The following is a 24,737-nucleotide window of genomic DNA, read 5'->3' on the forward strand; positions in this document are numbered from 1 at the left end:
GTGGGTGCAGCCATAATATGAATTGGATTAAGCTCGTATACTTACCATTAATTTTAGTTGTTGGATAAGATAGATTTTGAGACAGATGGTACCACAGAAAAACAATAAAATGTTGCTATGCCAGAGTTCACACTTTGATCTTTCACAAGTAGCCAGTGAACGAGGAGGATTTGAAACACTAAGTTACAACGGAATATTCATTGTGGTCGTATATTCTTTATTTCCAGCAATTTTAGTACCTAAAAATACACTTTAGCATAATTTAAATATTTTTCAAGAACAAAAAAAGTGGCTTTGGCGTTCCTCGGGTTTCATAACGAGTCAGTCACTTGGCATTACCATCTTTTTCCACTGGATGGCGGTAGATACATGAATTTTAGTTTTAAAAGAAGCTGAAACCCATGTCCTTGTACCGTGCAGCCTAGCGTGTACGTGTGATTGAGCCACTTATTACATAGCAATATTGCTTTGTTGCAAATATGTAGCATGTTCTAAAATTCCTAACATGATTAAACTTACATTAAATAGATTTCAATATAAAGTTGAAAAGAGACAATTTATTCCTAGCTCTCTACATCTATTTGGACTTTACAGGTGCAAACATAGGAAGCCAAAGGCCCCCATTTTGTGCCTTTTGGGTCAGAATGTAGAAGTACTCATCGCCTCTTTCTATAATGACTGTTATAAAAATACGTCACGTTGTTCAACTGACTTCCATGTATGCAGTCTGGGCAGCCGGAATGGTGGATCAGTTCATTAAAAAAAAAAAAAAAAAGTACTTTGGCACAGTCTGGATACACTCTACGAAACCCCTAAGATTGTGAACTTTGGGCCTGCGTAAACAAGCAACGTCAGGATCGCAGACTCAGTTTCATGACAGACAGTGCAATCAGAATAAGAAATTTCCAAAGGTACTACAAGCATTGTAAACATGATGCTTTACCTTCAAAATGGCATCAGTAAATGTTCAAGCAGCTTTTTCTTTCAAATAACAAGTATAAATTGTGAGTGACCTAAAAAAGGCGGAGAGGGTAAAACAAAACATCAGCCGAGCTAAGCGAAAAGGCACGTTTGAACAGGTATCAAACAAAAACTATTTGGAACATTTGTAATATTACAATCCTCCCTGAAAGCGAGCAATGATGGGCTTTCAGGTGAAATTTCAGGATGACCTCCATAGCCTGTCTCTCATCTTTCGATGCGTTCAACGTTTCAGTACGTTTTGCACTTTTTGCTGCTCCGATATCCCTAACTTTTTGCGAGCAGTGCAAGTTTTGTTCAAGAAAAAGGCACATTCATAAAACGGTTGAAGATCAAGAATTACAACCGCTGTTTCATTGTGCACAGCGCACAGTGTCTTTGGAGAGTTTCTCTGAAGTATCTTCCTCCTCTGAGGAGTTGGACGCTTGCGTATCGACCTTGTGCAGCCTCACCCCCTTTTCCACCTCATGGGTGGCGTTTCGCTGGCCCGTGCTCCTCCCGTCCGCACCTGTCGCCCGCGCCTTCCCTCTCAGTCACTTGATGCGGTGGCGCACCAGAGACGACTGGTCGGTAATCTCCCCGGAGTAGCCCGGCCGTCGGCAGGGCAGGACCAGCAAAAGCAGCAGGATGATGAGGATGACGGCGCACACCGCCATGAGAACGTAGGAGATCATCCATATCAGAGGTTGACTCAGCCCTCGGCCGGAGCAGTCCGACGCCACGTCCGCCGCTGAGAAGGGGCCGTCGATTTCCGACAGGGCCGCGCCGCCGCTCACTGTGGCCAAACATCGCACGCATCAATATGGTGCTGATTTGGAAGAATTTTGGTGGCTTCAACTAGCATCAGGGTGAGGTCAATCATATCAACTACAGTGTGCAGGTGGACCAGATTCAAAAGTGGTGGGCTAAACTGATTCCGAGTTAAAAGGAACGCTTAATTAACTCTTTCAGTGCCGAGCGTAATCTGAAAAGGCAACCCCTTGCGCCAGCGGATTTCGGAGCGTTTGGACACATTTTTCAAGACCGACAGAATATTGTATGATTCCGTCCTTTCCCTCGAAAGTAAGAGTCTATCTAATTTTTTCTTTGGTTATCACCGTTTGAAAATCGGGACACCAAGCTATTTAGGACAAAATTAGCTTTTGGAGAAAATGAGCTTTTTTGTGAGGATGTGTTTTGTGCACAGGTGACTTTCATAACATTTTTTTTTGTAGCATCTAAAACATTTGAACAGTCCCTCTTGAAACATGATCAAAGGCAGTGAAAATGTGTTTTTGATGGCAAAATAACAGTTTGCGTATGCGTAAAAAAATAGGTGATAAGAATTCTTGTCACTGGCACACAGCCTCAGTATTTTACATGATGAAAATTCTCATCCCGTGGTACTGAAAAGAGAGGCTTCAAGCAAGACATATTAGATGCACAAGACTGGACCATGGTTAGCGGATTTAAAAAAACAAAAAACAAACAACAATTTAAAACTACACTTTAAACCCCAAAACTTGTCAAAGAGTAAATAGTTTCAGATAGTGGTTAAATCCTTTCTCCATTTTTTTTTTATTTGAAGGTTTTATGATGTCTGGCCACATGTTGAGCTTGAAAGAGGTCAATTACTACATTTTGAATTTTCTTTTAAAAAAAAATGCAGGTTATTCTGTAAGATTTCATTAGAATTGTGAAATAAAACATTTAAGAAAGACTTATCACCGATTTATGCTAATGAAATTTTATATTATGTGTGCGAGTTTTGTAACAGTGCAAAGCTCGTTCTGGTCAGTGTTGAGCAAGTTACATCAAAACTGTAAAGAATTATTTATTACTTATTACTGTTGTCATTCCAAAGTAATTAGTTACATTATGATATTACTGTATTTGAAATATAAGGCATTACACTACTATTGCATTACTTTTACATTACTCTCACCAACATACCTGGGAATATGAATTTGCCATTAGCTCATTACACATCCAGTGGAATGACCTTCAACTAAACTTATGAACTTACATGCTCAACATGATCCCCAATTAAATATTATTGCTCCTGAGGACTTGTAAATGATGCCTAGATTGCTAGAAATGTAAAATAAAAACGGACAAATAAATGACCTAAACAAACTTCTCTGTATACCAACAATACACCAGCGCCACCTCAAGGCAACTGCTTCAATTAATGTTATGAATTTAAAGGGTTTAAAAATGTTTTTGGGGGGCTATAATATATAATATAAGGCGTGTCACTGTTATTAGTACCGATTCAAATATACCTAAATTTTGTGTGGAATGCCTTACACTATTGCGTTACAGTAAAAAGTAACGCATTACAGCAATTAAATTGCCTTTGTAATGCAAGACTCCCAACACTGGTTATGGTTTCAGCATGGCGAAATTCCCTCCAAAGTCCAATATCATATTTTTGGTGGACTGATTTTAGTCTCAAAACTAGGATGTCGGACTTGATGTCGAGTTGGTTTTTTTTGTCCTTCAATACTTACTCACCTGCACAGTTGCTGAGGGCAAAGCCCAGCCTACGCTGGGCCCGATCAAACACCACGTAGAAACCCTCCATAACGGTCGCTCCAATCACAAGTCCGTTGGCAGATGAAGACACGCCGAAGCGGTAGCAGTCCAGCGTGCCATCCACATCTGTGATTGGCTGGATGTAGAGCTTGAATACACAAAAGCAAAGCATCAACACAAAGTAATGACGATAAACTTTTGATGAATTGTTTGTGGAATGTACAACCCAAATTCCAATGAAGTTGAGAAATTGTTCAAAATGTTAACAAAAACAAAAACAAAAAACAAAAAAAAAAAACATTTTCGTCAACATCTTCAATTGATACAACACAAAGACAGGATATGTATTTAATGATGAAACTGTGTATATATATATATATATATATATATATATATATATATATATATATATATATATATATATATATATATATATATATATATATATATATATATATATACACACACACACACACACACACATATATGTATCAAAAATAAATAAATAAAAACTATATGTATGGATAGGTCTGATGCCACTGAACATTTTGTTCAGTGTATTCATGAATGACTTAGTTATCACACTTCCAAGGGTCTGCCAATATTTGAACATAAAATGGCGTTGCAGTATAAGTTTTGAAAAACGCCACAGGGGTTAACGATACTGCCTTTGTAGTCTCTTCAGTGGAATATAGATTGAATGTAAATTGCAAATCATTGCACTCTGTTTTTCTTTCAATTTTACACAACGTCCCAACTTCATTGGAATTGGGGTTTTATGTTCTTGCGTTTCTGTACCTGAGGCAGGATGGTAATGCGGAAGGAATCGCTGGTGTTTGTGTCCCTTAGGTAAATGGACAGTTTGGGGAAATATCTCCAGGGGGTGTCCCCCTTCATCCAGCATGCCAACTTGGTCCCATCCCAGAACCCCGATGAAAACTCTTGGATCTGAACAAAAAATGTCAGTGTAGTACCACAGCAACTGCTCGAAATAATTGATGCCATTTACTGTAAGTATGTAGCTAATGTGTGTGGACATTTGCAAAAAGGAGATGTATCATGTAGTATAACACCCCTGACATTCCCCTGACACAATTCTGCATCCTTGGACAGCGCCAGCGCTACATGGCTACATCTTGCTGCACCAACAACGTGTTTCATCATTTCCTGACGAGAGACGTTGGCGTACCAGAGAGCTGCGTGTGATGGCGTCCACCACCGCATTGAAGACGTTGACGGGAAGTCGCAGCAGCGTGGTGCCGCTGTCAACTATAGCTTTATCCATGTTATACTGAAAAGAAAAGGCGAGACAGACAAGTGCAGCTTGTCAGTTCAAGCAGTCTCTTATGGAAGACCTTCAGTTAGCAAAAACAAAAAAAGAAACTTCTTCTTTGAGCTGAGAAATGGCATTTCTAGAACCCAGTGCCAGTATAAATCTCTGACAGACACAGGAAGGATCTTGCAATACCTTTGCTTCTATTCTGAATTGCATACGTGGTGTTTATTATATTTCTAAACCTCTCTCACCTCTCTGCAGTCAAGATCCAGGTTCTGGTCGCCAACTTCCAGCTTTAAAACCTCTACCTGGTAGTACCATTCCTCTACTATAGGGGTGTACCAGATTGAACCCCTATATAGAGTTGGTTCAGCCCCACCCATGATCTAAAACACACACAGCACAGTTAATGATTAGAAATTCAGTTGGGATCAATGCCACAATAACACATTTATTTCCTCTGTATCAGGGGTGCCTGGACTTTTTTGCCCCTGTGGACCTGCGAAAAGCTATGATGGGCGGCTAATACAGCCCAGCACCAATATAATAAATTAACAGCTCCTCTGTTTAGTAAATGCACATCTGGGCTGTGTCACTCATGTCTGTAGATTCGTTCAACCAACTACTTCGGTGTTTTTCAACCACTGTGCTGTGGCACAGCGGTGTTCCGCAAGATATAGTCAGGTGTGCCGTGGGAAATGATTTCACTTCATTTTTTGGAAACAAGGTGCCAATGTCAACTGTGAGAGCAGCGTGTCGCAGAATATACATGTAATAAATACACTTTGCCAACAGGCAGTAGAACAATACTGAGACAAGATCTTAAGGGGTGACAGTGATTGCGGGGCTGACAGACATCAGTCTGGCTAATCACCACCGCCTGTGGCTGCAACCATCCTGAACAAAATTCACCGAAAGAGTCACCGAAAGGTCCTAGTATGAGTGGATGTAAAAATAAAAAATCAATTACTGCTGATAAAACTTTGATTGGACTGACTATGTTTTTAATATTGGCTAAAGTTTCAAATTTAATATTTTTCCGCTGATGGTGTGCCTTGAGATTTTTTTTTTTTTTTTTTTAAACACAGGTTGACATAATATTTTGCTCCCAAAGTGAGCAGTTCCAATTTTAAACAGGAGCGTGTTGTTCTGAAGTCATGTTTAGTTGTCAATTCAGGGTGCTAAAAAAAAAAAAAAAAAAGTAAAATAAAATCATGCGACAATTTGTGACATTTTTTTTTCTCAACATTTTTTTCGGCTGAGTTTGTTTCCCCATGTGGTGCAATGTCATGCGATCAAGCTACAAGAGCTCGGCTGTGGACCGCAAGCAACACATTGAGCACCCCTGCTCTACATGATATTCTTGGTGGTTGGATTCAGAAAATGCCAATAGATAAGTGCAGTTGTGTGAGAAATTGACTGCTTTAAAAAAAAAAAATGCCCGTCACTGAAATGTATTATTATTAGTTCAAGTCAAATTCCTTCCGGTGCAGCCCCTGCTGACTACTCACAAGACTACCACCCGGAGGGTCAACTACGCTGCTCGTCGACATTCCGCTCCCGCACATCTGGAGGGAAAAGACATCAGGGATAGCGAGCTGTTTCACCACAGAGTCGAAGAAGGGTTCCACAGATGGATCTGGCTGATTGAGACAAAACAAAAAGCAAGCACAATCACTTAGCTGCACTGGCAGAGTTACTTTTAGCATTTGGAATCGGGTTTTACTTTAATTGCTGAACCAGGAAAATTCCCAAACATTTTAAATGGCAAATGAAACAATGATTGTATTATTTGATATCTAATTCTAATATGATGTGCCCACAAGGGAAGGAACTCAAGTTGGAACGAATCCTCAATTGCATAGCATATAGTAAATGATTACAGAAAAAGTACAGTCCTGCAAGCTAATTCAATGATTTTCCTTGTAACTCATGCTTATTATACCTACTACTACTATTGCATAGAGTATGAAGAATGATGATACTATGCATCAGTATTATTATGTGTCGGAAATACTACAGTGCAGCAATTCACGATTTAGCTTTTCGTGCCCCACTGACATCGTATTTATCTAATCCTATACAGTAGGGCCACAACATAATATACTCCTGCATCTTCTGCATCTCCGGAGAATATAAACAAGCTGAATCAAACAATGGTGGTAGATGACCACAATTATCCACAATAAGAATTGGTAAACTTCCAGTTTGACTTCATATTCTTTCAATCATATTATGACAAGAGCTAATCAGCTAACTAAAGGAACAGGAGCGGTCAACATAATTGAAGAAATTGGATGACAAGTTGTGTCCAAACTTTTACACACAGCCACACATACACACACCTAGTCTATGCCTTGGGAAGTACGTGCATTCCAATTGAGCAACCGTCTTAGAACTTGCCTACATCTAACCAGGGCCATTTAAACCCGAAGCAGCACAGCTTCTTATGCTTACCCGAGACAGCATGGGATAGGCTAGTCCGAGGATACCCTGCCAGTTGATCCCCGGTAGGAAGAAGCCTTCAGATGACAAAATGGTGGCTATGTTGACGCTGATGGTACCATTTGGGCCATTGGGAATGGAGATAAAGTCAACTCCAAGTTCACCTATCCAGTTTCCCTGGGTGTACCTGACAGATACAGTTTGGCCGTTTGACCTGAAGGAAGTGGAGCTAAACACAGACAGGACACAAATTAAAAGAGACATTGAGATAGTCCCAATTTACTGTACAACTGATCAAATCAATAAGTACAGTACCAGGAGAGAAAATACCTTCAACTTCAAAAGGTCTCTAACACATTAAAGAACACTTATGTACTGTATGTAAAAATTCTGTTTACACTACATCTATCGCTCACTAAAAATTCTGAAGTGAATTAAGATGGTTGTTTGCTTTCAATGAATCCTAGGATGCTCCAAAATTGGGAGAATATCCAGAGAAATTACTTAAAACAATTCTGAAGAACTTGAGCATTTTGTGAAGGAAAATTTTTGGGAAATGCTTAAGTATTATATTGCCAATTGAAAATCTGATCAAAAATGATCCTCAAGTTAGAGTAAACAGGTCATTCATTATTTCTCAATGTTTGAGCACATTGAGCACCGGTGCCTCATTGATGTTCTTTGATTAGCAGACAAGTTTCAGTTAAAAATACATACAATTTTTTGGGACAGCCCGAAATTTAATGTTAAAATTTGTATTATATTTCAAACAAACAGTTGCCAAAAAAAAAAAAAAAAATTATATATATATATATATATATATATATATATATATATATATATATATATATATATATATATATATATATATATATATATATTATATAAAAAAAAAACTAGTGCAGGTGAAGGATTGTTGGTGAGAACATCTCTTTGGCCAACAGAATAGGTCACATTTGAAAGCAGGCGTTTTGTTTTGTGAATTAGTTTGTTTGGAGGTAATAAAATACAAATTATTGTGATGATCATTTTTATATTTTTAAGGGTTTTAAGTGCATGGAGCTTTTCGTTGTTATTTTCAGACATTTAGAGATACAAAAGATTCACTACAGACACTACAGGCACTTTTTTGGCCGTTTCGCTACTTCCCCACAGCAATGGATGTAAAGACCTACTTTGTAAAATATGCAGCAATCGGGTCAGTTTGACAGCATAGTGGCACCATTTTGGCATTAGTGCCGCAGGGGAGTTGGAAGAAAATGTAAGTCAAGTTAACAGCTAAGCTAATACATTGAAATCTAATATATAATGAACTGCAAACAATTCGGCTTAGAAAAGGACATGGTTTACATAGCTTAATGATTTATCAAAGAAACCATATCTGATACGACAGGACTGTACTCTGCTGATCATTTCCTCATTTCTCTTATGTGTATGCTATGGAGTAGCTAATCATTTTGAATGAAATGGGTTAATTAGGCAGTAGAGATCTCCACGTATAATTTTGTGGCTGATTTGTCCGTTTTTGACATTAACATTATACTGTATGTACAATGATTTTGAAAAGACAAAAATTGAGCATGTTAGAGAAAAATCGACCATCCCAGCCAGAGTGCTTTAAGAGGTTGAGAATAGTAGGCTATTAACACTTGATAATGAACTACTGTGAACTGAAAGTCATCTCTAGTTACAAAGCATCTTACGCATATGAAGCTGACAGAAAATATTAAAAATGTGCAAAGCTGTTATCTAGGCAAAAAGTGCGTACTTTGCAGAATCTGAACTAGAGAACGTTCTGTTTTGATTAACATTTTTGTTTAACAAATAATTCCACAAATATGTCTTTAACCCTTTCACTCCCGTTGGGACAATGCGTCCTGGCGCTTTTCAAAAAAATGGCAGTGGGTATAGGAATGGTAGCTATAAGATGAAATGGCATCCAAGTGGTTCATTATACACCTATCTACACATTCTAGTGGCATTTAGCAACTTTTCCATACACAACAAGCCAAGACCACTTTCAACAAGAAAGCTTTGGTTGTACAATTTCTAATCAATTAACCATCTAGTTCTGTGGAAATATAATGGTAATATGTGCTATATATGTGTGTTACTATAGATTACACTGATTACTATGTATTGTAGGCGTTTTGTGATCATTTTCACTTCTCTGGCACGTTTTTTGTACAAGTATCCAAGTACTGTATTGTGGTTTATGGGATATACCGTTGGTGACATTTGAAGTGGGAATCAATTAATTAATTTTTCAAGTATCCTAGACTTATAAAGAGGTAATAAAGGCTATGCCTTAAGTTTTCGTTAAAGAAAAAATCTTCAGCGAAAGGGTTAAAATGTCAACGCTAGATCTACAATTCAGGAAATGTAATAATGGAAAAAAGTGAATAAGTAATGTTTCCAAACATTTGAATGGTACTCTATGTACATGTGTAGGACATAATAGCGAAATCACAACAAAAAGATAAATACATTTTGTAGATAAAGTCACAACATTCAATATTGAAACGTCTCGCTGCAATCTTCTAAAAATATTTTTAAACATTCTACTCACAGTGCAGTGTTGAAGTAGTGAGTAATAAATGGGTGTGAAGCTGCAGCCACTGCAAAATTGCTGCTGCCGGTATCCACCAGGATGTTCAGCTGAAAAATATCAAGTAAGAGCTGTTTTAACATTCATTGTCTTTTGGCCACAAACCTGCCCCACCCAAATTTGCACAGATTTAAAAAAAATCTTTTTACAGCTCCTAGTGTCAGGCCAAGTGTTATTATATGATGACGCTTTGCCATGTGGTGGAAACAGGGCCTTGCTGCTCATAAGAACAATGCTATCCTTGAGTCAAGCATAACACCCTGGAGGCTCCAGCACGAGAGCATGACCTGGCCAGCCATCCTGGTACGTGTCATGCACACAGTGGAAACTGGCTAACTAACTGCAGTTGAGATAATGCTGTCTTCCAGGCATCAAATTAATGAGCAGGAAATAATTTACTTGGGACGTCTGTAACCTTCACCAATAACGAGAGGCGACATAAACACCCCTATTCAAGTGTCCCTTAGCCTGACGGCGTCATTAACCTAATACCGCAGCGAAACCTGAGGCTTTAACCACAAAGTGCTCTTTGCAGAGAGTCTTCACTGATATAATGCTTATCTTTTTCTTTGTAACGAAACTAAAAAAGAAAAACAGAAAAGGTTGAAATGAGGCAAGCAGAATTGACTCGTGGATCTTCTTCATTATGCGGGCGCTAATTATGAAGCGGTCAACTGAACACACTCAACAACTTCCTCATATTGTCTTGTTCTGCCGTTAAGATTAGAATGATAACTATTGCCTTGTTAGTCAGAGCCTGTATGTAAAACAAACTGTTTACGCACTATAGTCACATTTCAATCTGCTAGGCCAATGACTTTGGTTCAAGTAAAAAAAAAACCTTGCAATGTTTTAAATATTTTTTTCTTGGTTCACGCTCTGTCCAGTTTTTACACAATGTCTTGGCTCTGAAAACACAACTTCCTTGACGTAGGTCGTTATCAGCAACGATTTGCTTATCACTCCTTCACTGCTCTGGCAATGCTCCACATGCTTGTGACAGTGCCATGTAAAACACCTACTAAGATTTTTGGATGCTATCATTGTTATGGAACTTAACCAGTCAAACAAGCCAGAAAGAAAAGTATGTGGCGTTTGACGTGTGTTTTGATCCGCCTCGGTTCTCTTTTCATACCCCTCATTCATCTTGGCTACTGTGCCTCAGGCAAATCCTCTCCACTGTGACGCTCAAACGGCCTGCGGTCACATGCAGTTGAATCTCTCACTGTTTAATTGGTGGCGTCTGTGGCGGCAATGTGCATCTGACACCTGTTTGTATCAATTAGCAGATGCAAAGCTCTCCAGCCGACACCTCGTCCCTTGTTCTCTGCCACATGCTAACAGATGTGGCAATTAGTAGCTCGTTTAAACGGCGCCTCATTTAACACTGCAGCAGTGTAATCACATCGTCACTTCATATTAATAACGCTTAAAGTTTAACCCAATATAGTGAAATTACAGGGACACGATTGTGCCAAGCCATCATTAATGAAACGTGTTTCGGCATGGGATGATATCGTAGTATCACGATATCACGGTATTGAAATTACAGCTCTAAAATACCGTGGTACCTCAGTCCCGATTTGGTCGAGTATAGTGGCGGTCCTCCATACTCGACCAAATCGGTGCTCAGCCAAAAAATTCAAGTAGAAAATGCATCGGACCTCGAACAGATTTTCGGTTCTCGACTAGCCGAGCCGACTCGACTAACGCGCTCCTCGGCCCTTCTCGGCCAGCGGGTAAGCGCCAGTTCAACTCAGACTGCCAGCGGAGTATGACATACGCAGTTTGTTCGAGTATTTCTTCCCAGATTTAAACCTTTTCGTGTTGCTTTAGCCCTTAATAATGGGTCCAAAGAAAGACAGTGATAAGGGGAAGGCAGAGAGGAAAACAGTGAGGACCACTATTGAACTGAAGAAGGAAATTATAGCAAAATATGAAAGTGGTGTACGAGTGTCCCACCTCACGTCGCAGTATGAAATGGCGTACTTCGGAAAAATCGTGCAGAAAAGGCAGAAACAACTTACAATGGACAGGTTCCTTCTTAAAGAAAAGAGGAAGCCTACTGTCCAGCTAAATTCACCTCCACGGAAGAGAGAGAGAAGGGAGAAAACCCCTGAAGGCGCGTTACCTAGCGTCATCATGGAAGGCGATTCCCCTTCCAAAGAGTAAGCCTCCCTTCCGTCCTCTCCACATCCATTCCTGTATGCCATCAACCACTCTCCTAAACGTAAGTAAATTATGCAAAATGGTTTATAATGCTTTATTTATCTTTATCATGTACTGCTTGTGCACATTTACGTCTTCATTGTTGTTTCGATACATATTTCTTATGGGAAAATTGGTTTCGGTGTTCGAACAAATCGGTGCTCGACCACCACCTCAGAACGGATTAAGGTCGAGTACCGAGGTACCACTGTATATCATTTTCAACTCTTTGCCAAATAGCCATTTTTCTGCAAAGTTATTATTTTTAAACAAAATGTATAGTACAGCATTTGAAAAATAAGAATTTACCTTGCTAAATTAAAATAAATATGTAAAACAACAAAACAAACCTGAAAACAGGTTTTGCTCACCAATAAACGTATACAGTAATCTCACGTTTTTTGGGGGGGTTAATGGGGGACCGGAAACCTCCCCCCTAAGTGAAAAAACGCAAAGTCGCGTCAAGTGGAATTTTTATGCATGTATATGTGGGTCGCACACACGCAGGTTAAGTTGACTCAAAGGAAGTGTGGGAGAGACAGCAGCGCTGCATCGGAGCATTGTAAATCTCTTACCTAGATTTCTTTTGTAATGAATTGGAATTTCAAGTGTGATGCGCTCATTACTTTCAAATCACTTGTGTGGTGACGTTTTAGTTTTCCAGGTAAGGAATAGAATGGTAAAATTTTGGCAGATATAAGACGCAGACATACAGTACCTGCAGCCAGGTTTACCGTGGCTCATGGTCCATTATAGTTGTGTCTATAAGAATTAAGAATTTACTCACTGGAGTGAAGATGTATGAATGTACAATTTGATGGTGACAACCTGACAGTTGCTGTTTCGAATAATCACATTTTAACACACCATGCTTTTCTTCAGAGATGTTTTTATGTCAGATAGACCTGAATGCCACAATACAGGATATACTACTTTTTATTTGTATTTAATTTTACTTCTTGTTGCAATGTTGGCCTTTGAGAGCCAAAACGCACTACCCACACCAGGTGGGCAGGTATGTTCTCCTTGACTCACTATTTTCTTTTTTATTTATTTTTCCTGTTTCATAAAATATTTTTTAAAGCAATGCCTGACCACATCCTAGTGAAATTGCCGTTCTTTAGTATTAAAGGAAAAAAAAATGTAAGATATAAGAAATTGAGCATTAACATGTTCAACTTGATTTGGGGAAGATATTTTGAAGTACCCACACCATATAGTCCAGGACCTGTTGGCCTTATAGACAAATTCCATGTCAGCTGGGTAGCAGAAATACTCCCATACAGCTGACCCAAACGAGCCGCTAGTTCCCCATCCCTGTCTTAGTGTCATCGTTTTTGGTTGCAGTATCACATTCCAAAACAGTATCATTACAGGCTTAGTTGAAATTAATTAACTGACTGTGGGAAAAAAATGGTCGCAGGTGGTTTTCTTCATTACAGTCACAGCCCGGTCAGGACAATACTATACTGGCCATAAATTGTCATTTAGCTGACGCAAGTGAGGATTGAAGAGTCACAGACGTCACAGTAGAAATGCAAGCCGCCAATACAGAGGAAGTAAAGTGAAACGTCAATGTTTCCCTGCCCTAAGACAGTCGGTATTGGCACCAGCAGGCCAGCAACCCCAGTGAGGATAAGTGGCTGTAGAAATAGGATGGGTGAATGGATGGACATATTAATAAAGGCAATGAACAGAAATATGTCTATTGTGACTATTTAATCACCCAGCTTTCAAACAGATTTGTGGAACAACACGTAAGTGCTACTCTGGGGTTGACAGTGCAGGACAGTGACACTGACACTGCAATGTGCCAAGGCACTTCAAAAGCTTTGATTTATGTGACTTAAGATAATTGAGAAAACTTTGTGAAGTTACTAAAGACATCATCTGCCAATGATTTAAGCAGCTGATCAAACAGAACAAGAAAAATGTGGTAAATCTACAACACCCTAAAGCATGATGTATTTTTAATAGTCCAATCGGCCTGGGACCATTTAGTCAGCCTTAAACATTAATAGGACCTCGTTAGGCACTTTACATATCAAGTAGGCTAAATGACGCCAATCGCACGAGCGTACTTCTGTGTAATCATAATGAAAATGAGCAGGCAGGACCGAGACGAGCGAGCGGCTGCCGAGTGCAAGTACAGGGCGGCTCAGTGCTCTTGGGAGCCTCATAATCCCGGTCAGCTGCCTGTTAAGAAACAGTGGTTCTCACAGGCGAACATCATGTGAGCGCATGTGAGCGGGAATGGGTCTACTTCCACACCTCCAGGCTGTGGAGTGCAGCTGCCGCGTGCGCTCCATAGGCACCGCAGTAACCAATCATACCGGATATACTGATTTATGAAGGGAGGATAAACAATTATCAAACGATATCGGTAGTTTGTCGGCCGGCACTCTGGAGTGCAACAATATAGCCATCCTCTCAGTGCGTTAAATGGTGCCTGCATAAATAGGTTTTCATTGCACCATTTGGAAAGTGCACTGTGAAGCCACAATGCTATGTAAAGATGTTGTCCTTGTAGATAAATTATCTAAAAGCTATGGTTTTGTGCTTCAGTTGTGCTTTCAATTACATAATCAAATTAAATCACCCAATTATTTTTATATTTGAGTAATCCTTTACAGCAAGTGTGCCAACACCTTTTCAGGAGACGAGCTACTAATAAAATGACTTAGCCTAAATTATCTATATATTTTAAAATATACTCAGAATTATTTATATGTATCTTCCACAAGTGCAAGAACTCATATACTGTATATAATGTACTATAGACACGTGTCGTGGAACAGGTATAGTAATCAAGTGACAAATTTCACTACAGTTTATAGGCAAGGTGTCCACTTCTCTTTAAACTCATTCAAAGCCAGAAACTAAGTAACAAAACTGGCAGAGCTGGCAGTTATTGACAATTCTATGTGAGCTATTGGCCCTCTAGCATGGTATTGAATTACTATCATACTTTGTTTTAAAATCACTCAATAATGCTGAAAAAAAAAAAAAAAAATCATGATTTTTTTTTTTTATAAATAGCAATTCACTACTACTAATAAAGTAACTTGTAATAATTACTTTCAAAACTAAGTAACTTTTCAAAGTTAAACTGGCAAAACTGCAGGCACATCAGGACACCATGGGCACCCTCGATTGATGGCCTTGCTATTTGGGCGCACATCTTACAAAAAAAATAAAATAAATCATTGTACGTTACTTGTACCATAAGTCCAGTTTATTTTGAAGGATTGGCTGGCTTTCTCACAGTGTTTGGCTTTTACTATGACAGAGTGGCTTGACAGGCAGCACAATGTCCCATATGTCTCATCGCACTTCTAAAACAATAGAAATGATTAACCCCCGCACACAAATTTTACCCTTTTAAAGCATCTTCTCACAATGATTTAAAAAAGATATAAATACTATTGGGTTCTTTTTTTTGTGAAAATTGCTTAAAGATATGTTTCAAGTCTGTAACACATTATGTAAAGATGGTTATAATAATTTCCAAACTACATTAAAATAATTTTATCTGTGCCTCACTCAAAATTACAGGACATCCTTGTTTTTTTTTTTTTTTTAACTGTACAATATTTTTGTTTACCATTTTAGTCCTTTTTCTGTGTAAATAGTCACGTTAGTCTCTTAAGAACAATATTTGTTTATATTTGCATCTGTTCAGACTGTGATTTTGATGCATGTTTCAGGGTGTTCCAAAAGTCTTGGGCACATTTTTACATTTAATATCTAAAAAACTATTAAGGATATAAAAATGGGCCTGACAAATTCTGAAAGCATTTAAATCTCCAATTTTACATGGAATGTTCAAAGATGTTCAGTGTGAGAATCGTTGGTTACATAGCAACACCAAAACAAATTCAAGCACACAAAATGCCTCTTCTTGTTGAGTGTATACCATCACTGGCTCTGAAAACATTAACAAAATTATTAGTTCCCACAATTATTTTTCTGAAAGAATTTAGCCTTAAAATTGGACTAGTGCCATCCTACTACTATTCATAATTCCACTAAGAAGTTACAGAATCCAGATGCTACAATCAACGTACTTAGTTCATTTTTAGGTTATATTTTTAGGTTGCTGTAATGAAAGGCACTAAATAGAATGGTTTCATTTGGACAATAGATCCTTTTTAAGATTGAGTGAGATTTTGCGTATGCGCAATACATAAAACATCAGACAGAAATTCATTTTTGCTTTTGACCATTTGGACTGTCTTTGACGAGTCGCCCTTGTTAGCCCTTGAATGTGACGCATGACGAGACGACATCCGGTCTACCGGTCACGGAAGCCAGCAGCTACGCTACACGAATGGACACACAAGAAAGGCTGATACATTTCTCAAGCAATTTTAGAAATATTTTCTTATTGCATGTAATTGTTTTTTTTTATTATTATTTCTGTGCTGCTTTAAATGTATTTTGTTTTCTTATGCTTTTGAAATGTATTTATAAGTATGTGTGGTGCAAATAAATGTGTCTTGCCCTTCATTACTATTTGCCTAAATTGCCTTCTGAAGATTTCTTATTTTCTCCAGATGGGGTTTTTGAGTTTTTCCTTCGCCCTCTGGGAGCTTTGTTCATTCAGGGGATGTTGTTGTGTATTTATGATGTACTGTATGACTTATTTTTCATCTATGAAGCCCTTTGAGACTGCGATGATTCAGGGTTGTGCCAATAAATTTGACTTGACATTCAAAATGTAGTTAAAGCAATTTGTTTAGTATTATGACCATAAAAAACAATATATATATATATATATATATATATATATATATATATATATATATATATATATATATATATATATATATATATATATATATATATATATATATATATATATATACACACACACACACATATACATACACACACACACACACACACACTTAAAGGTTAAACTGATTCTACGTTGTTATATTAATTTAGGACAACCAACAATAATGAGTTTGCTTTGGTTTAATCAATAAAAAGAAGATAAAACTTTCTGGTTACAACAATAAAATGTTTTTAAATTGATCGTAGCTTATATATATTGACTGCAACAGATTATTTTAACATTTTTAAGTTCATCTAATGTTTTCCTTTTTCAGAAGGAGACAAAGGCGAGGCCCCAGGAATCAAACTTCCTCATTTTCTCAGAGCAGGTGTGGGACGCACATAATGGAACAATTAAACAGGTTCCAGCAACATAACAAGTTAGAGAGGAAATAGCAGCGTCATATTGTGTTACAGTATATGGTAATGCAAACAGTTTGAGAATTTGGTTTGTCAAGGCGTGTCAGGAAAGTACAAAGACTGATGTCACAAGCGAGTTTCCAAATTCAAACGGTTGCTGTTAAGACTGAAAGGAAAGCAAGGCCTACAGCGAATTGCCCCACCTACCCCATTCCCAAATAAGTGGTGAACTATGTACTGCTGTGAGTACATTTGACGAAATATACTGTACATTAAAACCAACTTTGTGTTCACAATCAGCTATTTTTCACAGGTGGTATCAGTGGGCTGGCCCTGATACTCGGTCCTGCATTACGATTGGATGATCTGTCTGATGCGCATTCTCTTTGATTTACAGCGAAATAAGCAAATTAACTCTTTCCTTGTCACCAACAACAATTTTCGTCATGTAAAATACTTGTCTGCTAGTGACTACGTTTTCCTTTCTTTTATAAATTGAGCGATGTCACTCTTGGCCAACTCTCCTCTTAATTTTAAGCTTATTGAGCTCTGTAGTAATGAACTCTTTCAGTGCCAAGCGTGATCAGAAATAGGAAACCTCTAGAGAAGGTTGTGGGCAATTCTGGCAATTGAATCTCGAGGGCTGGTGTCCTGCATGTTTTCCAGTTTTGTCTCCCCAACACACTTGATTTAAACCATTAGCTCGTCAAAAAGCTCTGCTGGAGCTTGAAAATAATCCTTATCATTTGAATCAGGTGTGTTTGGGGGAGAAAACTGAAAGACAAACATTACACCAGCCCTCAAGGACCGGAATTGCCCACTCCTGTTCTAGAGCGCCAGTATATTTCGCATTTTCACTCATCTTTAAAAGATGACTGAATATTGTGTGCTATGTCTATGTAAAAATGGGTGGTATCACATGAAAAATTTATTTCCGTAGCTTACGTACTTAGAATTGCATGTATGTAATATCTGTGTTCTATGTGTGGAAACACTGCCATCAAATGGTCCCAGTTATCACTACAGTACTCAATTGGCTCATATTAGATAAGCATTAGTAAAAGGTATCAGCTACCCTCCATAAAAAAAAAACAAAAACAAAAACATTTGATGAGAATTGTATTATTTAAAAGATGAGAAATCTTGTCCACGGCACTGAAAGAGTTAAGTGTGACCATTTGATGGGAGCGTTGTTTTCGTAAACCTACAGATGATGGGCTCGTTGGGTTGTCTTTTCCAGTAACGCTTTGCACTGAAACAGTTGGGTGGGCATTAGGACCATGTATGTCAGGAAACAGTTAAGATTGTATGGTGCGGGTTTTAATAAATCTTTGTGAGGCAGTGACTTTGACTGATACAATCTTGGATTTTGACAAGATAGACAATGTTGTTGGCATGCGAAGAATAAAAATGTGTACTTAAAAAGCAACATGTGTTTTCTAGCTTTGCCACAGAATCACATTTATGAGGTGAGAAATAAAAAAAAAAAAAACTGAAAAAAAAAAAAACTCTCAATCTCAAGAGCCAGAAGCTACAACAAGTTTCCGCCTTTGAAGTAACGTGGACTGTTTTCTTCACATTACGATGTGGAATACTGAGTTTTATCGTCCCCTCTTTAAGACATTTATCCCCCTTTACGATTAACGTCAACAACTGTCATGACCTGTGGGGTTGGTTGTGTTTGTATTGCCTCCCTCTTGAAAACGAAGCTGGAGATAATTAAGAAATATGAAGAAAGCTAAGCTAGCCTAGCCTGGGTTACTCTTAGTAGGCAATTTGGCCAAAGATAAATAAATCCTTTATATATTTTTTATTTATGATGTTATTTAATTGTATGCATCTATATTATATAAGCAGCACTTACTCTACTATTTTGATACCAATTTTTAATATGTATATACAATTTTTATGTTTTTACAATGGGGTTTTACACGCATTAGCTAATTAACATAGGTTTGGATTGCCCGCCATACGGCGAATTCACGTTACGATCCCAACCACGGAACGGATTCATCTAGTAAACCGGGGGCCCACTGTAATCACTTTGGAGTCTAGATGCACTTTCCTTGCCTTTTCTGACACGCCTTCATGCACTCCTAGACTGATTCACGGAATCCTCCGCAGCTTTGTCACAATAGCCGTTTTAATGTTATACACATATTCAAAACGTGTTCTTGTGAGGGCCCTTGAGATTGGGAATGAGATAAAAAAAAATTAGATATATCACAGCGAGCCAGGCCTATTGAGAAGGCAAGTTGCTGCAGCATGGTGATTTTCTTTAGTCAGGAACTGTCAAGAGTATCAGGGCATTGTGAGCAACACCAATGTCATGATAAAGCAGTCACAAATTTTACCACAACCTACTTTTTTCTCAAGCACTTTCTGAAACATACGACTGGAACTCGTTGGAGAAGTTTTCGTTAAACATCTGGCCCAAACTGACAACCATGGGACTTTTAGTAGAAACCTTATACATTTACAGTAGTTCTTCAAATTCCCATTAAAAAATGATCATGAATATGTGAAAGAGTACAATATAAGTGGTCTTCAGACCAAAAAGCCCAGGGAGGTTCTTGAGTGTGGCCGTCGAGTATGCGTTCACATCTAGTGACAGATTCGAATCTGATTGATGACAAATGCTTTTTACGCATACTTTGCAATAAATGAATATTACTTTATCTTTGCATTCTTTTTATGGAAATGTTGAACTTGTAAAGTTCTTTTTTTTTAATGTTTGGGTTTTTATGACACTACATAGGTCACAGGTGTCTTAACACCTGTCCTCGGCTGGTGTCCTGCATGTTTTCGATCCCTCGGTCTCAAACACACCTGATTCAAATGATTACGATCATTTTCAAACTCCTATACAGCTTGGTAATAAGCTAAACATTTGAATTAGGTGTGTTAGGGAAAGAAAACTGGAAACCATGCAGGATACCGGCCCTCGAGGAATGGAGTTCGACAACTATGGCATATGTGGTCCGAGGGAAATCAGCGGTGCAAATTTGATACCAGTGAAGATTCAAGGCTGATTTTTTTTTTTTTTTTTAAGTAGACCTATATTTAATGTCTACAAACCCAACTTGGTCAACTTTATTTTTTCCCCCAGCCCTATTGGGAAAGAAGTCTATCTTTCAGGTATCTGTATAAGTACATATGCCCCCCCCTTTTCACCTCAGTCATTTGAAATAAAACATCTGCACTTCCTACGCCTTACTGTTCTTTGTAAAAACAGATTATACTTTTTAAGAATTTCTGTGGGAAAATCAACCACGTTTGGGATCTTTATTGATTGCCGTCAATAAATAAATAGATGTGAACCAGGGAGCATCATGAACAACAGCAAAAAATGTGAAAAGTAAGAAAGCCTCCTCTTCGTCTATGGTCTTATTTAAAATTGCAGGTTGTTTACTGGCTAAGTTGTCTTACACTGTAGAGTCGGGCCAAAACTATAGCTGGGAGTGGGGGTGTAATTTCAATCAAAACCGTCTTAACACTATGTCAATTAGTAACATAGAGAAACGACTTTACATGGATAAAAGCTTTTTTATCTGATGTGTTGTCACCTCACCTGTATGAGTCAATTAAAAATAAAGGACGGGAGTAACACCCAATGGTTCTTGTTGACAGAAGCAACGGCAAATAGAGTTCTGTAAACCTATTAGAAATCAATTGTAGCTTAAGTAAGCGATAATACCTGTTGTCCAGGAGTGCCAATCAGCATTTCAATGTAGTAACCTCTTCCAGAGTCCCCTTGCAGGTTGCCAACCATGTCCATAAAGTTGACTTGACCACTGGGACTGGAAGCAAGAGCGAGACCCTTCCCATCAGATGCGAGCGCAACGAGGCGAGTGACAGACAAGCCCGCCGCCGAGGACACGTTGTATTTCCCCGGGTAGATTTTCAGAGGTATGGACACGTAACTCTCGGTCACGCCGACGAGGCAAACGCTGCAAACAAATGCCAAAATGGGATTGTAAACGCGCTGTGCCATGATTAACGGCTCTTCTTCCGAAGTTTGAGAGGGCAGGTCTGGGTGGGAAAGATTCCAGATACAAAAGTTTGGCTCCTAGGTTTGAAGTTCAGCCATTACTGAAACGCCATCACGCCAAGTCTAAAGTGTTCATGTCGTCATTGTGACAGTTCAGCCGACGTTTAAATCTGTGTCTAAGGAGCTAGGGAAAACTTCAAGATGCTTCAACGCTTTCTTGGGAAGTTAAATAAAATAGTTAAGCACTTCCTGTGTGCACAACCACCAAAATAAAATACATTGCTATGTAGCAGGGTCAGCCACTTTCTTGAATCTGAGAGCTCCTTTTTAGGTACTGACAAAAGCAAATGACTAGCTGTCTGCTTAACGTTCCTGGGGAGAATATACATGTTTTCCCATTAATGAATCTATCTATCTATCTATCTATCTATCTATCTATCTATCTATCTATCTATCTATCTATCTATCTATCTATCTATCTATCTATCTATCTATCTATCTATCTATCTATCTATCTATATAGATTCATTAATGGGAAAACAGTGATCATGGTAATAATTTCTCTCAAAGCATGGGTAACACAATAGACATTACACAACATTGTATTTTTTTAAATCTCGTCTGGTGCTAACATATTCAAATGTTCACTTCTATAAAATAACAATTGTCACATCCTTGTTAAGCTATGCTAAAAATTGGCCCAGAGGCTACTCATGATGTCTTGTTGAGCACTGAAGAATTATGAAAGGGTAGCAAATAGTTCAAATAAGTTGAAGACTTTATACGAGGGAACAAACAATGCAAGCTTATATTGTTATATTCTTAATTATCTGTTTTAGGCATTAAATATAATTTCGTCAACCACAAACAAGAATCTGGGTGAGTTTAGTGATTAAAGGTTTTGTGTGCTGCTCGCGTTACAATGATATCTCTTAATCTGGAGTTCATGTGGCGGAACTGTCGATCTTATTTCTGCATACTCAACCAAATTTCCTGTTTGCCTGGAGTCCAGTAAACCAAACCATGTGACTGAACTCACGCCACATCTCGGGTTGGTTGATATGAACACGCCTACAGTCAACACGATTTTCACGAGTACACGTTCAATCCTTTGTTACTTTAAAGAGTTATTTAGGTTTCCATCAATCAAAAAAAAAGTGCAAACTGTTTTACCTCAATGTAATGTTATTAAGCCAAAGAAAATCAATTTTAGTTGTTTGTCGGAATCGGAATCAATACATATTTAAAAAAAAACGATTTAACCTTACAAAAAAACTTTATGTAAACCATTGGAACTCTAAACCGTATTTTAATATCTTCTCAACGATTTAAAATTACCATAATACATGATTTAAAATATTACACACGCACACACACACACACACACACATATATATATTTATATATATATATATATATATATATATATATATATATATATATATATATATATATATATATATATATATATCTTTTTCTTCACCTTGTCTTCCCAATTTATGGCATTCATTTTTACTCAAATCATTAGACATGGTCATCAGACGTGGTTATCCAAATCTTTATATTTCAGATTTTTTTTCTGAAGTAAAGTAAAAGCTAAGGAAGCAAATGAGGCTCTCAGGCAAGATCAATGTCAGGCCTTTTTGTATGCTGTCTGTTCCTCACAAAGACACCCACAGTCTTGCTGTGAATTCCTCATGAGTCCACAGTTAAAGTTGTCACATGTTCACCCCCATCTTCCTCGCTCTCTGGAGTTAACCATCGTGTTTAGAATAACCTCAATAATACAAGGAGAGAGTGTGACATTTTTCTTGTGAATTGCTTGTCATGCATAGGGTCTTGTGAATGAAAGCATTTAAGCATACTTCCTGCCTAATTGCTGCGATTTTGTACTGCTTCCATGGTCTGCAAGCATCAAAATGAAGGAGCACAAGGAATGCATCACTTACTTGTCTAACAGAGAATGGAACATAATCTGGTCATTCATCATAAATACTGTATGCACCTTTTTGGCTTCAAAGGACTTTGACTCAAGAATTCAGTTTGCATTCATTTTCTATTTATTCAGCATGCCCTGTGATCCTTGTGAGTACAAGCATTAAAGATAAAGGGTGGACATGTCTGCCTAATTTTTTTTGCCTCATTATTTTACCAGTGGTGGACCGTTAAGGCCCGCAAGGCCTTCTCTGCTGGCCTAATATAACATGACATTCTCATAACTATAATAAACTATAATAGTTATAATAACTATAATAAAAGTCAATTTAATTTTAAATTTATTTTGACTCAATATAAATTTTAAATATAAAATTATTCTCCATATTCTGTTCTTTTCCTGTCATATTACATCCATACGGTTACACTTAGGCAGGACCCTAAGTGCTGCAATTTTAGAGTAATTCAGCTAATGTGTGTCGCTAGGCAGACTTCATGGCAGACTTCATGTCTGCCTGAGCCTGGAAGCACTGGGCATTTGCTTGAACAGTTGAAGGCCTCTGTGCAGTTGACAATTACATATTGTGTATAGGCCCATATTTTTGTTAGACAGTTGCAAAAGCCAATCAACCCATACGCCTTCAAGAAACCTCACGTAGAACGTGATGTTACTGGATGCTCACTGCAGGTAGGTGGTGCTATATTGATCCACCATGTTTAACAGTGGAAGTAGTTAAATAAGTGATAAAAAAAAAAGAAAAAAACATGTTGCTCAACCAGCTAACGTTAGCGTACATCGAAGTCAGACCTGCAGACGCCTTTTTTTTTTTTTTTTTTAAACCCACAATGGCTGAATTAGAGCAAAACGGAAATTGGACCGACACGACTTTCAGTATTGCTGTCCATTCAATACAAAAGGATTTATGATTGGAAATGAAACGCGAAGACAAACTCCACAAGCTAGTGATGATAGTCTTTCTGAAGAAAAATAGAAGAATGGATTTTCTACTGAAATAACTTCAGGACAGCCATTTTATGTGAGCTAATATATTTTTGTCATTTTATGTCATTCATATTGTCATATTTGGTTGGGTTTGGTTGTTGTGAGATTGTGGGGTTTTGTTCACGTTTCTGTTCCACTCGCATCTACCTTTATTGTCTGCATTCTCATTAGTTTGTCACCTGTCTGGTCTCATGTCTGGTGATGCTTTGTCCAGTTTTGCTCCCTGTTCGGTCCTGCCTCATTTCCACGTTAAAACGTCCTTTTTTGAGACACATATTTCTCAGTTTTTCTACATTTTTTGGGTCCCCTTCCTTCCTCCTCCCAACTCACCATGCCCAGACGTGACACATATATTGAACTGCCATTTTGTAAGTTTGCATACAATCTTGTTAAAGCTTGCATGCTCTTCGTGGACTTCATAAAACTTCATAGACAAATAATTTGAAATCAATATTACTTATTCTAAGTTTTGGCAGGTAGAATGATAAGTATTAATTGCTGTTGCGGGTTTATTGATGTTCAAATGGTCTGAAAAATAGCCTGCGTAGCCCAGTAATGTGTACGTGTGTGCCTG

General features: G+C 38.1%; 1 protein-coding gene across 1 annotated transcript; it reads right to left on the reverse strand.

Annotated features, from left to right (window-relative positions):
• Positions 1-196: 196 nt before the first annotated feature.
• On the reverse strand, positions 197-21,435 carry bace2 (beta-secretase 2). Its single transcript, XM_088428247.1, has 9 exons — positions 20,932-21,435; positions 9,789-9,877; positions 7,232-7,448; positions 6,286-6,417; positions 5,026-5,160; positions 4,688-4,789; positions 4,297-4,446; positions 3,478-3,646; positions 197-1,756 (listed from the first exon to the last, which is right to left on the reverse strand). The coding sequence occupies exons 1-9, from the start codon at positions 21,226-21,228 to the stop codon at positions 1,515-1,517; spliced, it is 1,533 nt and encodes a 510-aa protein (XP_088284373.1). The 5' UTR covers positions 21,229-21,435; the 3' UTR covers positions 197-1,514.
• Between the last annotated feature and the right edge of the window lie 3,302 nt (positions 21,436-24,737).

The sequence above is a fragment of the Hippichthys cyanospilos genome, chromosome 11 (assembly GCF_059441005.1).
Source record: "Hippichthys cyanospilos isolate Australia breed blue-spotted pipefish chromosome 11, RoL_Hcya_1.0, whole genome shotgun sequence".
Classification (NCBI taxonomy): Eukaryota; Metazoa; Chordata; class Actinopteri; order Syngnathiformes; family Syngnathidae; genus Hippichthys; species Hippichthys cyanospilos.